Source organism: Gobius niger (genome assembly GCF_951799975.1).
Source record: "Gobius niger genome assembly, chromosome: 16".
NCBI classification, from domain to species: Eukaryota; Metazoa; Chordata; class Actinopteri; order Gobiiformes; family Gobiidae; genus Gobius; species Gobius niger.
The window spans coordinates 14,390,589-14,404,562 of NC_136867.1; the positions used below are offsets into that span (position 1 = coordinate 14,390,589).

At 40.9% G+C, this 13,974-nt stretch overlaps 2 protein-coding genes across 6 annotated transcripts in view; one reads left to right on the plus strand and one right to left on the minus strand.

Moving 5' to 3' along the window:
• ralgapa1 (Ral GTPase activating protein catalytic subunit alpha 1) overlaps positions 1 to 4,866 on the plus strand; it is a 40,608-nt gene extending 35,742 nt beyond the window's left edge. For 3 of the 5 annotated variants that reach the window (XM_079573005.1, XM_079573007.1, XM_079573006.1), the window contains 2 exons: positions 389 to 513; positions 3,654 to 4,866. In XM_079573005.1, coding sequence (XP_079429131.1) covers positions 389 to 513; positions 3,654 to 3,799 — 271 coding nt within the window. In that variant the 3' untranslated portion in view covers positions 3,800 to 4,866. The remainder of the gene's footprint in view (positions 1 to 388; positions 514 to 3,653) is intronic. The other 2 variants (XM_079573009.1, XM_079573008.1) reach the window with 1 other exon arrangement.
• A 1,818-nt stretch (positions 4,867 to 6,684) lies between these two features.
• On the minus strand, positions 6,685 to 8,932 carry insm2 (insulinoma-associated 2). The gene has a single exon (XM_079573044.1). The coding sequence runs from the start codon at positions 8,671 to 8,673 to the stop codon at positions 7,078 to 7,080; it is 1,596 nt and encodes a 531-aa protein (XP_079429170.1). The 5' UTR covers positions 8,674 to 8,932; the 3' UTR covers positions 6,685 to 7,077.
• Positions 8,933 to 13,974: the final 5,042 nt, after the last annotated feature.

Below are 13,974 nucleotides of genomic sequence, written 5' to 3' on the forward strand. Positions count from 1 at the left end.
CCAAAGAATGAGGTCAGCTGACAACTATACTGAATGATTAGGTTATTCCATCGATTTTCATTCTCTATAGCTCTAGTATATTTCACGATGACAATGTGTCCTCTAATCAAAGCCTGTTTTTGTTTTGAAAGTAGATGCTTCTGTTGCTTTGTAATGTTACATGTTAATGTGCCATATCTTTATTAGATTGTATGGAAAGATTTGGCTTTATATGTCCTATTATATTGTGAGCAGTCTTGAACAACTTTCCATTTTTCATTAGAAACCTCAGTTGAAATTTCCAAGTCCACCGTTGCACTGCAATGTCTGATCTACTTTTTGCTCAAGTTCTCGTGCCCTTTTCTTGCTTTTTCATGTTGGGATTTGTCACCTTAACCTTTGATACCAGCTACGAGGAGCGAGCCCGATACCTGGAAACCATTGTGCAGCATCACCAGGAACCATCAACTTTCGAGGACTACGCTGCTCGAGTGTACAGCCCGGCGCCCTGCACACACTTGCCGTCTGACACAGGTAGGGCCTTGTATTAATAAATACTTGGATAATCTTTAAATACATTTCTATATAATGACAATAATTCCCACTATTGCACTGTTAAGTACCATGCTGCTTCCTATTACCTTCCTTTTTCCATGTTGTTCCTGTGTCATGAAGTTCTTGCGGTCGATCTGAATATTAAGTTATGTTACTCAAAAAAGTCTAATTAACTACCTGGACGACTGAGAAACTACATTGTTTTATTAAGTTATGTTACATTGTTTAGTTCCAGGCTTTTTCCATGTGTCATAATTACTAAAGCAAACACCACATTTTCCGTATAATGAGGTTAAACAGAGTTGCCGCGGCGACTGCTGAGGTGTGACTGCCTAAACGTGTGCGTGTAATTGACATCCTGCTACTTATCTCTCCAGCTAATGTGCCTCCCAACAATATTGACAATAACTGTCATAAAATAATCATCTTGCTTTGAGGCTGAATAACATAGAGGCGAGATCAGCTTTTAAATGTTGTTCAGCTCCAAAAAAAAACCCTTCAGAGCACTGCATCAAAATTACAGATTCTCAGAAATTGGTTTAAAATTAGCATTATATTTTGATTCTGTGCTCTCAAATCATGTGTAAGACTGAAGCCCCGCTCTCTCCTTCCCTCCCTACAGTTGACTCACTGTTCCCTTAACACAATGAACAACCATTTTTGTATCTTCTTTTTGCCCATTTTTTTTTTTTATTATTTCACCCTTAAACGCTCCTTTTTATTTTATTTCTGTTTATTTCTTCCCCCCACTTCCCTCATCCTTTAGATCGTAATGTCTCACTTGCCTATTGCTAAGAAGGTAAGCCTGGTCACATGATTGACATGCCCTGTTCTGATTGGTTCTTGCCACTGACATTTTCTGCATAACCCTTTCTTCTCTATCTAAAACCTCCTCATAATACGAGCGATCGCGACGCCGTCACGTCTCGGGGGCCGTGGTAGGCACTTCATGTTTTAAATAAATGATAAGAATTCTATGATAGGCAAAAACAATGTTCATAAACAGGGCATTGCTTCCCTTGCGCTGTAACAGATCGATCATTTTATAAAGCAGTGTTAGAGGCCTGGATCAAAACATCAGGCGAAAGTTGCGGAAGTAAACAATAGCAGCGATCGCTCGTATGTGTGTGTATGCACTGACCCCTGTATTTCTTCTGTGGATTTGAATGTCTAAACAGGTGTCAGAGCACATTTCTGTCAATGTAAAGGAAACTGTCACTCCACCTGTTAGTGCAATTTGGTCGAGTCTTATGATTTTTTTTTTCTACATGATGCACACATAAACAATCTGATATCTTCCCAATGCGCTAAAGAAACTGAAGCCTGCTCTAAATTGCACTGATTTGAGAAGGTGTGATATTTCCTTCATCGTAACACTGTTTATTTGTGTCACCAACTTGTCTCATTAACCTGCATTGTCAGACACTGATGTGGTGAAACTAACATTGTACCTTCTGTATGCTCCTGTCCTCCTGGATGTCTCACTTATGTCACAAACTGTACAACTCTGCACACACGAAGCCTTTGCAGACACCGATCATCTCGGACTGAAAATGTTGATTATTGACATTTTGACATACATTTTAGACAAGCTATTATCAAATAAATCAGCAATTATTGTGGTTATTTTCAGAATGTACTTTATTGTACATCAAAATGCCAAAATGTTTATATTGCATCTTTTTTTTTTTTTCAACCGGAATTAAAAAGTTTTGAATAGTCCACCAAATAATTACTCAAGTAAGAGTAAAAACATATGTGGTGGAAATACAATTTGAGTAACGACTGATGCTTAAAAGTCTGATTTACATGTGGCTGTTTTTTCTTTAAACTTTATTTAGTAGTGTGGATAAAAGGCCTATTTTGGTTTAGTGATTATTATCTGGCAAGACACAAAATAATAATTGGAATTCTGATATTAATATAAATTAAATTAACACATTTCCCGTCTTATAGATTTACTTACAGTGGGAAGAGTAAGAGTGGGGCAAGTTCAAAACGTAAGAAGTACTGTACTGTAAAATCAGGGAATGAGCCTAAACCACCTGACGCCATTAAAAGCATCTTTGACAATTTCTTCATGTTGAACTTTCCTCTGATTTAGTCATGTCTCTAGATTTTTTTCCCCCCTTCATATTAATTCTGTGTTACTTTTTCACATTTACTCATCTCTTCTTTCCATGCTTCCACGTCCACTATTAGAGGAGCACAGTGCTATGTACCTCATGGTCCCTAAACCACTAGACAGTTTGAACCTGCTCAGGGTGAAGGGCAAGGGGCTCAAGCAGAAGGTCCTTCATGCGGGCTGTGAATGGTAATGCCTAGACCTAGATTACGCCGTAGCTTGTGTAGAGGTCGGATTAGTCTGCAGACAAACAAACCATCATCTTAAAGCCACGCTGCGGAACATTAGTTTGTACATGAGCAACTAAACCTTGATCAACATATGTGCTTCTAATGATCAGCTAGACAGAAGAAACCATTTGGAATCGGGGCAAATATATTTACATTTCATGTGTCGCGTGTATTGCAACAGTCTACTCAGTGACCATCTGTAGCTTCTTCAGCTGTTGTGTCTTAAAGTAGAAGGTGTTAGTCACTTGATGAGGTTTTTTTTGCGTACTGTAGCTTGATGACACATAAAGCCTCAGAGGGATCTCACTTGGTTTAGGTGAAGGATTTGCTTCAGTACAGGGAATTGACTTGTTTAGTGGCAATATATGTTGAGCGGATCTAGTCCTACATTACTGAACAATTTTAGGCCCATTTGTCTTTTGAATCTGTCCAATCTTTAATACACCCGTCTTTAGCTTTAGAACATGGGTTAGTCAAGAATATAGATGTTTGCTTGTATTTCATTGGCCCAAAAGTGTCCTTTCTACCCTGATGATGTGCTTTTTACAGGACTAGTTGCCAATTATAGAATATTTAGAAACGTTTTTAGATCCCTCTCCTTCATTTGTTGTGAGTCTGTAGGAGTTATTAGGAGGATGCTTTTATGTAAATTATTGATATTTACTTTTCTTTTCTTTTTTTATCTCCTCCTTCCTCCCAATCTCTGCCTGGCTTACTCGTATCCCACGCCAATTGCCTTTACCCCTCCCCCCCCTCCATGTCAGGCTCCTGCCTCGAGATTCTGCGGGGAGAAAGTCCGGCTCTTGGGGAGGCCGGGAGCGACTCGGCGTCCCCCATGTCTCCCAGGACTAGCAAGAGCCGCATGTCCATGAAGCTGCGGCGCTCATCTGGATCTGCCAATAAGACCTGAGTTTCACATAGGCTTTCACTTCAGCACAGTATGTAGATTGCACAATAAATAATGAGTTAATGAGGGTATCGTCTCTCCGCATATCTCACGTTGTACACAGAAAACAGAAATAGGGTTGCAATTCAGTTCAAAGTGGACAATATAGTGTTAAGACTGAACACATTTTATTTGAAATATGAGCTGAATATGAATGATTGTGAACTAATGCAAGAATCACATGCAGTTCAGAGCATCTTTGCAAAGGTCTAAACTAAAACGTTAGCAGCTTTTACAGTTAAAGCAACTCCACGGACAAAGGATATTTCAGTTCTTGCAAAGGACAGTGTAATTCCAAAATAAATGCAGTCTTTGCAGTTTGCTAATTGCAGCCATTAACATTGTAATTCCTACATTTAAAAATATCTTGTGCTGTCATTTTGCTGGTTAATCCACCCTGAGCATTACTTTACACCACTTCACATGTGAGAGAGCACACTGGAGCCGGAAAAACCTGGTGCTGCTTTGTGTTGTATATTTGTACTATAGTCGGACACGGATGTACAGACAGATTTTGATAGAAAAGGAAACTAGATTGTCCTGAAAGCAGCACAGGTACACGGAGAAATGTCTATTTTTGTGGCCAGAGCTGTAAAAGGTATTTATGTTACATTTATGATGAGAAAACGTGTAAATTGAAGTCGTGGCTTCAGAAATGCCAAAAAATATCTCTCAGTTGGATCAAAAAGCTGACGCGTTTTAAAGACTGTTGCAAACCGATACCGTATATAAACGTAAATGGAAAAATACAAAAAACCGAGCCCTTGTTACTTTTGCTGATAATGTAAACGTACAAAGCACTGATATCACTGCATTTTCCTTTTCTGTTTTTTTTTGTATTACTTGTACTTGACTGTAAATGTTACACAAGAAAGTTGCTGTTTTTTTGTTGTTGTTCATTTCATGGAAGAGAACCACAGCTGTTCCCTCGTTGTAAGCCGTAAACATGTATTTTGTTTATCTATATATGTTTGAGATAAATCTATATACTGTATCATAGCAATGGGTATCTATGATGAGAAGGCTACTTGTGTATATATTGCTGCCAAAACCAAACTCTGGTCTAGCTTCTGACCGCACCTGCTAATCATGGACTGACACTACGAGAGTTTAAACTTATAGCTTCGTAAAAAAAAAAAAAACTGTACCTTATTACTGTTGTTGTGTCCATAATGTCAATAACAGCCTGATAACTATACACAGGTCCACATGCTTTAGACATAGTGCACATCACTTACAGTTAATATCAGACATAAATATCTTGGATCAGAAATACTTTTCATATTTAGATCACTCATGTAGCATTATGTGTTGTAAAATGTTCCGAATTCAGAGGCCATTCCCTCACACAGAGCAACAGTAGAGGACAAATACCGCTTGGAGGAAAAAAAATACTGAATTGTTACACTTGATCATTTGGTAAATTTAAGGGGTCACTTTGAGTCCCGTCTCTACCATAACACTCCAGAAACAAGTCTTGATTTTGCACACTCTCATCTAACAATTTATATTTCTTTATAATGCAAAGGCTGTTGAATTGGCGAGTGTCTTTTACGTTCATTTTGTCGGCTGTTTGTTTTCAGTATATCTGTTACATGTCAACATTTGGCCATATATCCTAGAAAGAAAGGGACTCGATTTTTTTGGTTTGTTTTTACTTTTCATGTTGTCATTTGTCACTATTGTTATCAGTACAATTATGTTACTAAAGAAAACGGTCAAGTCTGGCAACGACTGCCCCCTTTCTTTGGTCAAACATGTGCTTTTGTTGCTCTGACAATGTGTACATGCTGTATATAGACAGTACACTTTCCATCGCTGGTCAACCTGAATTGCCCACTGTGTTGGGAGTCTCCTAAAGCACATATTGCAAGTTCATAGCCTTTGAATTCATTTACTGACCACACAATACAGGTTTGCCCTCATAAGCGACGTGTGTTTCCCGTTAAATTCATGCTCACCTCAGCCACAAGCAAACTATTAACAAAAATAATAACATAGATGCCCATTCAGAAATACTATCCATGATGTTGTGTGGGTCTGGCTTTAGTGCAGACACTTGAGTTTGATAAGTGGATGTAACTACTGACTACTGTACACTGCATGAGCCCAGCGCATGTTTGACCGTGTGACAGCTGTACCACACAGAGCATGGACACACTCACCACAGTGTTACTGAAGAACCAACAGTATGTAAACACTTCCAGAAAAATGTGGATGTGATGAAAACATTCAATAAAAAGGCCTTTTAAAATGTATCATTGTTTATTGGTGCTTGACAATTAACAAAAACGTCAATACTCAGTTATAAATTACAATACAACGCGTCTTTAATATCGTCATAACGAGACAGATTAAATTAATACAAGCAGAGGCAAATTATGATTTCTTTTTACTATATTCTGCAATGATGTTTATACAATTTTCCATTGTAAAGTCAACCGTTTTCTCCGGAGGCTTTAGGCTTGTAAGTCACTTTTAAATGTAATTTGTGTTTACCATTCACAGCCCGCATGAACGCATTCCCCAATTACATTTTTTTCAGGGTAAAGGATCCGGGAAATATTTTGCAGGATCCGGCAAAAGATGTATCTGATATAATGGTGTCTAATGAGAGTGTTCCGGCAAATGTTTTGGCCTGTTCCCCCAATCCATCACATCAGACCAAAAGTGTTCCTGAAAATACTAATTTACAAATTAAGCACTGAAAGTAATGTAAAGTCATCGCTTTCCTTCAGCCTGTCTTTTTGTCTCTACAAAAGACTGAACATTGTTCATACATTAAAATCAAAGTCTCTGCTTGCATGTGCATAACTTTCCTTACTTTATTAATCTTCTCTTATAGGTCTATACATATGATAGTTTTTATTTCTATATATAGCGTATGTAAACGCAGTTCCCTGTGTAGGCAAAAAAACGGGTGCATAGGAAATAGAAAACATGTTGCACTTTGAATAGGCTATTGAGTTATTTATTGTGTCAATCGTAATTTGTCACGGACAGTGGATTGTGAAGAAAACAGTAAACTGTTCAAGCTTCAGCACCACGGACAGCGCCGATCAAATTAATCTGAAAAATACAAACGCTTGCAACAAAGTGCCCATTTTATATGAGGTTTTTTGTAGCCTAACTCCCAAACATAAAACAAAATCCATAACCTGGACAAGGAGACCGCAGAGCGTAACCCTCACCTCTCTTTAATGTTTTATTTTAATGTTGAAAAGTTTTCAAAGCTATGAGATTCACGGGCGTACACTCATCTGCAGCAGCATCACGTGCCTGTCCTCCATAGTGTGCGTCTTGCTTATGTGTCTCGTGAGCCCAGGAGAACCGAAGAACGTAGACGGACATTGCTTACTCTGGTACAGCTGCTGTGCGTCTTGCTGTTCGCTATCTCCGCTACTACTTTCGGTTTCTCTATGCGCGTGAAACAAGTCTCCGCCGGCGGCCCCCCCTAAACTCCCTGCCAAAAGCTCGTCCCGCATAGCGTGCCACAGACGGTGTTTGTCTCTTATTTCGGTTGAAGGGAAGCGCGCACCGCAGATATGACACAGAAATACCTGACTGTCTCGTGCTTGGCTGAAGGTGGTCATTGGAGGCTCGTGCGCGGCGAGGTGTTTCTTCAGGTACGCTTGACGCCTGAATTTCTTCCCGCAACAGCGGCATTCGTACAGTTCCTCTTCCGGTAAACTTTGAACAAACGGTAACGGCAGGCTAGAGGGAGGGCTGTCTGCCGCTCGCACGTGCTGCTGCTCCACGTGTGTCCGGTAGTGAGGGGGTACTCTGGGCGGTTGGCCCATGCTCCCCATGTGGGAGCTCTCCGATGTGCCGCGGTTGGTGTGCCTGTCAATGCGCAGCAACTCGTTCTCTTTGCCGTCCATCTCCAGCGGAGGCACGCGGCGGGACGGGCTCTCCGTTTGGACCTCATGGCTTTGGCTGTTGTTCACAGGGCGCGGTTTGTGCCACCGCCGATGTGATGCCAGGTTCGCTGGGCAGCTGAAAACTTTGTCACACTCGGGACAACGGTATTCTACGCGCACAATTCGAGAGCACTTGTGCTGCGCAAGCGAGAAGGGGTCCCGGTACTCCTCTTTGCAAAGCTGACAAATAAATTCACCCAACGGCTGCTTCAAAGACCTCTCCCGGTGTGACCTTGAGTCAGGTATTTCTTTCTTTATGCGCAGCCCCAAAACAGGTGACGTGGTGACCTCATCTTCAAAATTAAGTTTTCGGTTGATTTTGGGTTTCTTTGAGATGCCAACTTTACTTGGTCTGCGATCTGTTTCTATAAAGGAGCGCTTTCTTGCGAGGTGGGGTCCCTCGTTGAGCACAGAGAGCGATGGGAACAGGTGCGCGTGCATGTTTGACTCGTGGCCGTAGGGGTTCGTGTGCGGGCGACTGAAGGGCACTGAGGCGGGAGTGGAGCTGAGGAGAAACGGCAGCTCAGGTGTTACGCAGGTCCCACTGTAAAGTGGAGAGTCATCTTGCTGCTCAAGAACCCGCGTGCCCACTGGAGTAACTGGTGCGCACGACCCCTCACGAGAGGGCAGAGGCGGAAAGAAGAGCGAGGAGTCGTGGTCTGGAGTTAAAGCGTCAGTTGTCCGTTCCTCTGCGTCCGGCAGTTGCGCACGCTGCTGCACTTCAGCTTCTTGAGCAGGCTCCACGTGTGGGCTCCACACGCGCGCACCATCCTCATGGAGCACTGGGGACAGTCTCTCTGGATGCTCACTCAGTGCGCCCTTCTCGTGACAATCTGGTGTTAAAACCTTTGCGTGTTTTCGTGTCCGGTACGAGCCCGGACTCCGCCGGTTGCGCTTCACCAAAAATCCTCGAGGCATGACGCACGGGAACTGAGTACACAACTGTTGTCAAGAGGCGATTTTGAAGTAAAGCTTTGAAGAGCACACGCACGAGAGACTGCAGTGCACGGAGGGAGGAGATTTAAGAGCGCGAGGGGAGGACACATCAGTGTCCACTGTTTGTTTGGATGCAACTGTCTCCAGCATCTGCGCGCGCAGCATCAGCACCAGCAGACTGTGAAGAGTTCAGAGCTTCACTGAACGACCTGGACGGACCACGCTGCTTTGTATGGCAGGAAAACAAATCACAAACAGGCCCTAAGTCATCTTTGCTGTATATGCGCTATAATTTCCCCGACTAAATAAAGGCAGGTCCTCTTTGACTGGATTTTATCGCATCACCAAAGTTTTGTCCTTTGTCCTTTGTTTTTTAATAGATGGGGTAATTGCTTTCCTGTGCCTGACATGCTGTCTTCACTTTCTGATGGAGATTTCAGTCCCAGTTTCTCATAATGTTGGTCCCCCGTTGCGTTTAGGGACACTAAAGAAGTGTGGATCAGTGCTCCTACTCCGTCCTAATGTCAGATTGTCTGTTATTTACGCTGGGAACGCCTCGAAGTGGTTTTATTGTCTTGTTGCGTTAGTGATTGAGAATGAGATGTTGATCAGCTTCCATTCAACACGGCTCGCCCCTTTGAGAGCTGCTCTGGCTGATAAGACTTCGGAGGGGCATCTATCCATTCTCGGGGGTAAGACTGCTGAGACCGGTTTCTGTGTGTGGGCCAGATACTATAGTGCGGCCAGTGGGCGAGAGCCAGCCGGCACCGCTCTCTGGAAATCAATCAAGGTGGATGAGCGTGAGAACAGGCTCGAGGTCATGTTGGCTTGATGATGATCGCGCGGAGAATCCTCTTGGGGATACAGGCGGAAGATCGCTCCAGCAACTGCGCCACACAAAACTATTAAGCCCTGGGGTTGTGTGATTTCAAATGTAGATATAGGCGACGTCTTAGCATTTACGATAGCCTATAGGCTTTTTATATTTATTTAACGCACTTAACTTGTGTTTATTATTATTGAAATAGACTAGCCTACTCATAAGGAGGTGACTTAAAAGGTAGCCAAGAGTTTCCCATATATTCTAACTGTGGAATAGTAAGGGCCCTTAGAGTAAGAGCATGGACCCTCCTGAACTCTACACGTCAAAAACTACAGCTGATATCTTGTTATCCTGTCCAAATATCCTATAGGTCAAATCAGGTCATTTGGGACAATTTTTGTTATTTTCATTCGTGACTTTTGTGACGATCTTGTCCACAATGAAGACAATGTCCCAGCGTGTGATACATCCCTGAAATGCACGAGGAGTCTTCTTTCTTTATGTAACATTGGAAATTAGTGTGAATTTGGGACACTGTTGTTTCCTATGGGATTTGATGGGCAAAACAATGTTACTTTTTTATGCAGTTCAGTTCCGCTACATTGCTGTTTTAGAGTCTCCAAAAAGAAACCAGAACTTCACCACATGTATGTTTAGTCTGTACAATGAACAAAATGAAGCCTAATCAGTCTGAATAAGAATTTAATTTGAACAAAAAACAATTTGAGAGCACCATTTTAGTCGAAGTCCCAGTGAGGTTCGAGTAAATGTTTTCAAATGTTTTGTGAAATTGTTCATTTTTATTTCGCTTCTTTTTTTAAGGCAGTCCTTGGTTGTTAATATTACCACTACAATATCTTGCCTGCGCGGCTGACCACTTTTTGCAAGTTCCACAGTGCAAGTACTGTTCAGATTGATTTTATTGATCATGAATACGAATATATGAATATCCAGGTGAAAAATATAATTCTGTTGCTTTTTCTCCCTGTCCCAAATTAGCTGAAATATTCTTAAAAAGCATTAAAAAGTAAAAATATACACAGCATTTTTGAAACAATTAAAACAATTGCATGATTGTATATAGGTTAAATATGCAGTGTGTTAATCAGTTAAATATCACACCCTTTTGATTAAATCAGGCAGAGGCAGATGTTATTTCTCAGACCCCATGTTTTTTGGGGCAAACTTCCTTTTGGATGATGGCCACGCCGCACACTTCATGTCACAGGGTAAAAGATCCTTATAATAGACCCCCAAAGCAAGAATTGAAGGCTATTGATTTAGGCTTACACTTTTTAGAACTGCAGTAATAGGCTGTCCCAAATTACCTGAATTCACCTTAGCATTTAACAATAGTTTAAAAAAAGAACTGACTTTTGTCTGAAATCTTGGTTTACTGTATGTGTTTATTTTAGGCTCAAGAGTCAATGCGCTGGATAATCCTTCAAACTGCGGAAAATGACTGTAGTCTATATTGACCAGTGCCTTCAGTCACACAAGCAGTCCAGTGGTGCCAAGAGAGCAAAAATAGTCTACATTTTAAAATAAGTTCCTGAGTTTTACAGGTCTACCTGTGCGTCCATATCCTTTTGCACTGTCGCCATCTATTGGCGAAATCAAATCAACATAACCCATTCATGATTCCGCCTGCCGTTTGCATTGCACTTTTCTTGGTTAACAAGCTTTGCAATCAAAAATATGTTTTGCCTATGTAGATTTTATTCGGACCACGTTTTTTTCATTGGCTATGGTTTTAACATCACAATTGAAGCAAAATAATAGGTTTTTTATATTGCCTTTTATGTTGTTTGAATCGTTTGCCATACGATTTAATTTGACCATAAAATTAAATCGTATGGTATGTAAACTACGCCGACTTAAAATCACAGGCTTTATAATTAAATAATGTTGCTAGACGATTGATTCTTTTACTTTTTCGCCCTCTAGTGGAGGAGTTTATGTGTGCAGAAAACGCTCTACTTGTACAAAACACAACAACAGGAAACAAAACCTTGGCTGTACAATAAAGATGTAACATTTACTCATGTCGGATTCACATCAGATATATCACGGTCTGGTAAATCAGGCGCAAGTGTTGTATGAGAGAATATTACACCTCAATAATGAAACATGTTGTTGATGGCTTGTGGTGGGGCTTTTTGTGTGTCATGATTATGCGCAGCCTGATCAGCTCATGTGACTCGACATTTACACTGACCCTTTACCTGGATTGTTTATGACTCAGCTGCAATTTAAACAAAGTTAGTCACATGTTGGACAAGTTTATACATGTATCATATAAAACGTCCCGGGAATCCCTAACACTGTTGGGTCGACACACCAGTTATACAACAAGTCTTCTTCAAAAGTCACATAACATACCGCACATGTCTTACATACCTTTGACGTCATTAAAAAGGATTCAGAAAGACATTTAACCTACGCGATATTTTTTCCAAAATATCCTACAGTGCAGAAAAAACAGAAAATACCCCACAAAAATGTACAAAGTATTCACAAATATTTTGCATTGGAGGAGTAAGTAAGCAACCATAATTCTTAAAGCACTTAAATCACAAACTGCAGGGCAAGACAATAAGTATAATTGATAACAAATAAATACAATAACAAGTGAAGACCCATCAACTAATTCAACTTGTTTGTTCTTTTCAAGAGTCAGCCACATGCAGGGAAAGGGGCTGGGCAATCCACATTCTGGGGGATAACAATGGAAATGACAGGCCCGCTGGAGTCTTATAACGAGTTTTTAAGGCCACAAGCAGGTTCTGGTCAGAAACGTCCAAAATATTTTGGGGGCCTTGTCTTTTGATGATGATTGCTTACAATTGTATTGTAAGCCTGTGTTACCAAGTTTATCAAAGCGCCACATGGTATAGTCATTATTGATTTACGCCACACTTGGTGGTTAGTCTGCCCAGCCATTCCTGGGGCAGACTAACAGGAGCGAGGCTGCCAATCTGCACCATTGGCCCCTTCAACCATCACCATTTACTCACTCAACATTCATTCCGGCCTATTGTTCATGGTAGAGGAAACCGGAGTAACCGGGGGAAACCTACGCAGACACAGGGAGAACATACAAACTTCACACAGAAAGGCCCCGGCCGGCCGGTCGAACCAGGGACCTATAGCTGTGAAGCACAAGCTCTAACCACCCGCCACTATGCCGGGTTACACTTTATTTTACAATACTTTGATACATTGTACCTAACTAAATTTAGTACAATACCATCTGTGATAACTTATGTATTTGTAGTACACACACACCGGAATAATGTGTATTAGTACTTTGGAAGTACATAATGTAATATACACAAGACCCTTAGGGCTCTATGTACCTCCAAACTATAATACACATTATTGTATTGTGTATGTAACCCATAGGTCCAAGTTATTACACATTGTTAAATAGCACATTACATTGTACTAAATTTGTCAGGTACAATGTACTCCTTTGCAAAAGTTTACCAAATGTGACGTGGAAGATTAGGCTAAAGTCATCCTCTTTTAAGAAATAAACAAACAAAATGCAATTGTTTTTAACATTGTTCACTGGTTTTGATTGTTAGCCTCTACATTAACATTCAAGTGCATCAGGACTAAATCTGGCCTTCAGTTAGTCACATTTAATAAACCGACTAACTGAGTTGAATCCATAAATGTGGATTAAGTTTTATTTCTTTAGAAAATATCAATCATACAGATTATAGATTTACAATGTGTTTTGTAAATGGGATCCGCAGAATGGCTTAAAAACAGAGGCCCATGAATTCATCATAGTTATTTTTTACATATTCAGGGGAAGAAGAAAAAAACTTAAACTAGATTCATGTGCTTCAATTTTGTTTATTTACATATTGGCACAATAATGAGTGACCTACAGCATAATGTGCGGGTGACTTTTGAGAGCTGATACTAATGTGATTGTGCTGCTGAGCCTGCCTGTCTAACTGGTCACGCCGTCTGAACAATGGGAGATAAAACAAGGCTGGAGTTTCCCCCAGGCCTCCAACCTGCTGCTGCTGTTGTGTGTTTTTGAGGCTGGGACAGGTCACAGCCCAGTCAAGCCTCACAGACTTGCACAAAACTTGGAGTACATCCAGTTTAGGCGTTTGCACAGAAGCATTTAATTAATGGGGTTGTATCTAAACAGTGCAATAATAACTTCAGAAGAATGTGGGCTCAGTGTGCAAAACAAGTCGTAAAATAATGTTGTAACGGTTTATCTTGTTCTGGATGTGGGAAATGAAAAATATTCTTCGGAACTTGACAATCAAAACACATTATTTTTGTTACTTGAGTGTGTGTGTGTGTGTGCTTATGTCTTTAAGAAACTGAAGCTCTCTTTGGCTGTGTGGGTCTTAGGGAAACTCCACTACAGTGCAGCTAGTTCCTCCTTGTATTTATCATGTTACTGTGAGATAAACAAAGCGAAATCA

Excerpts from the sequence above, each read along its gene's own strand:
- insm2 (XM_079573044.1), bottom strand. The coding sequence starts at position 8,673 with ATGCCTCGAGGATTTTTGGTGAAGCGCAACCGGCGGAGTCCGGGCTCG.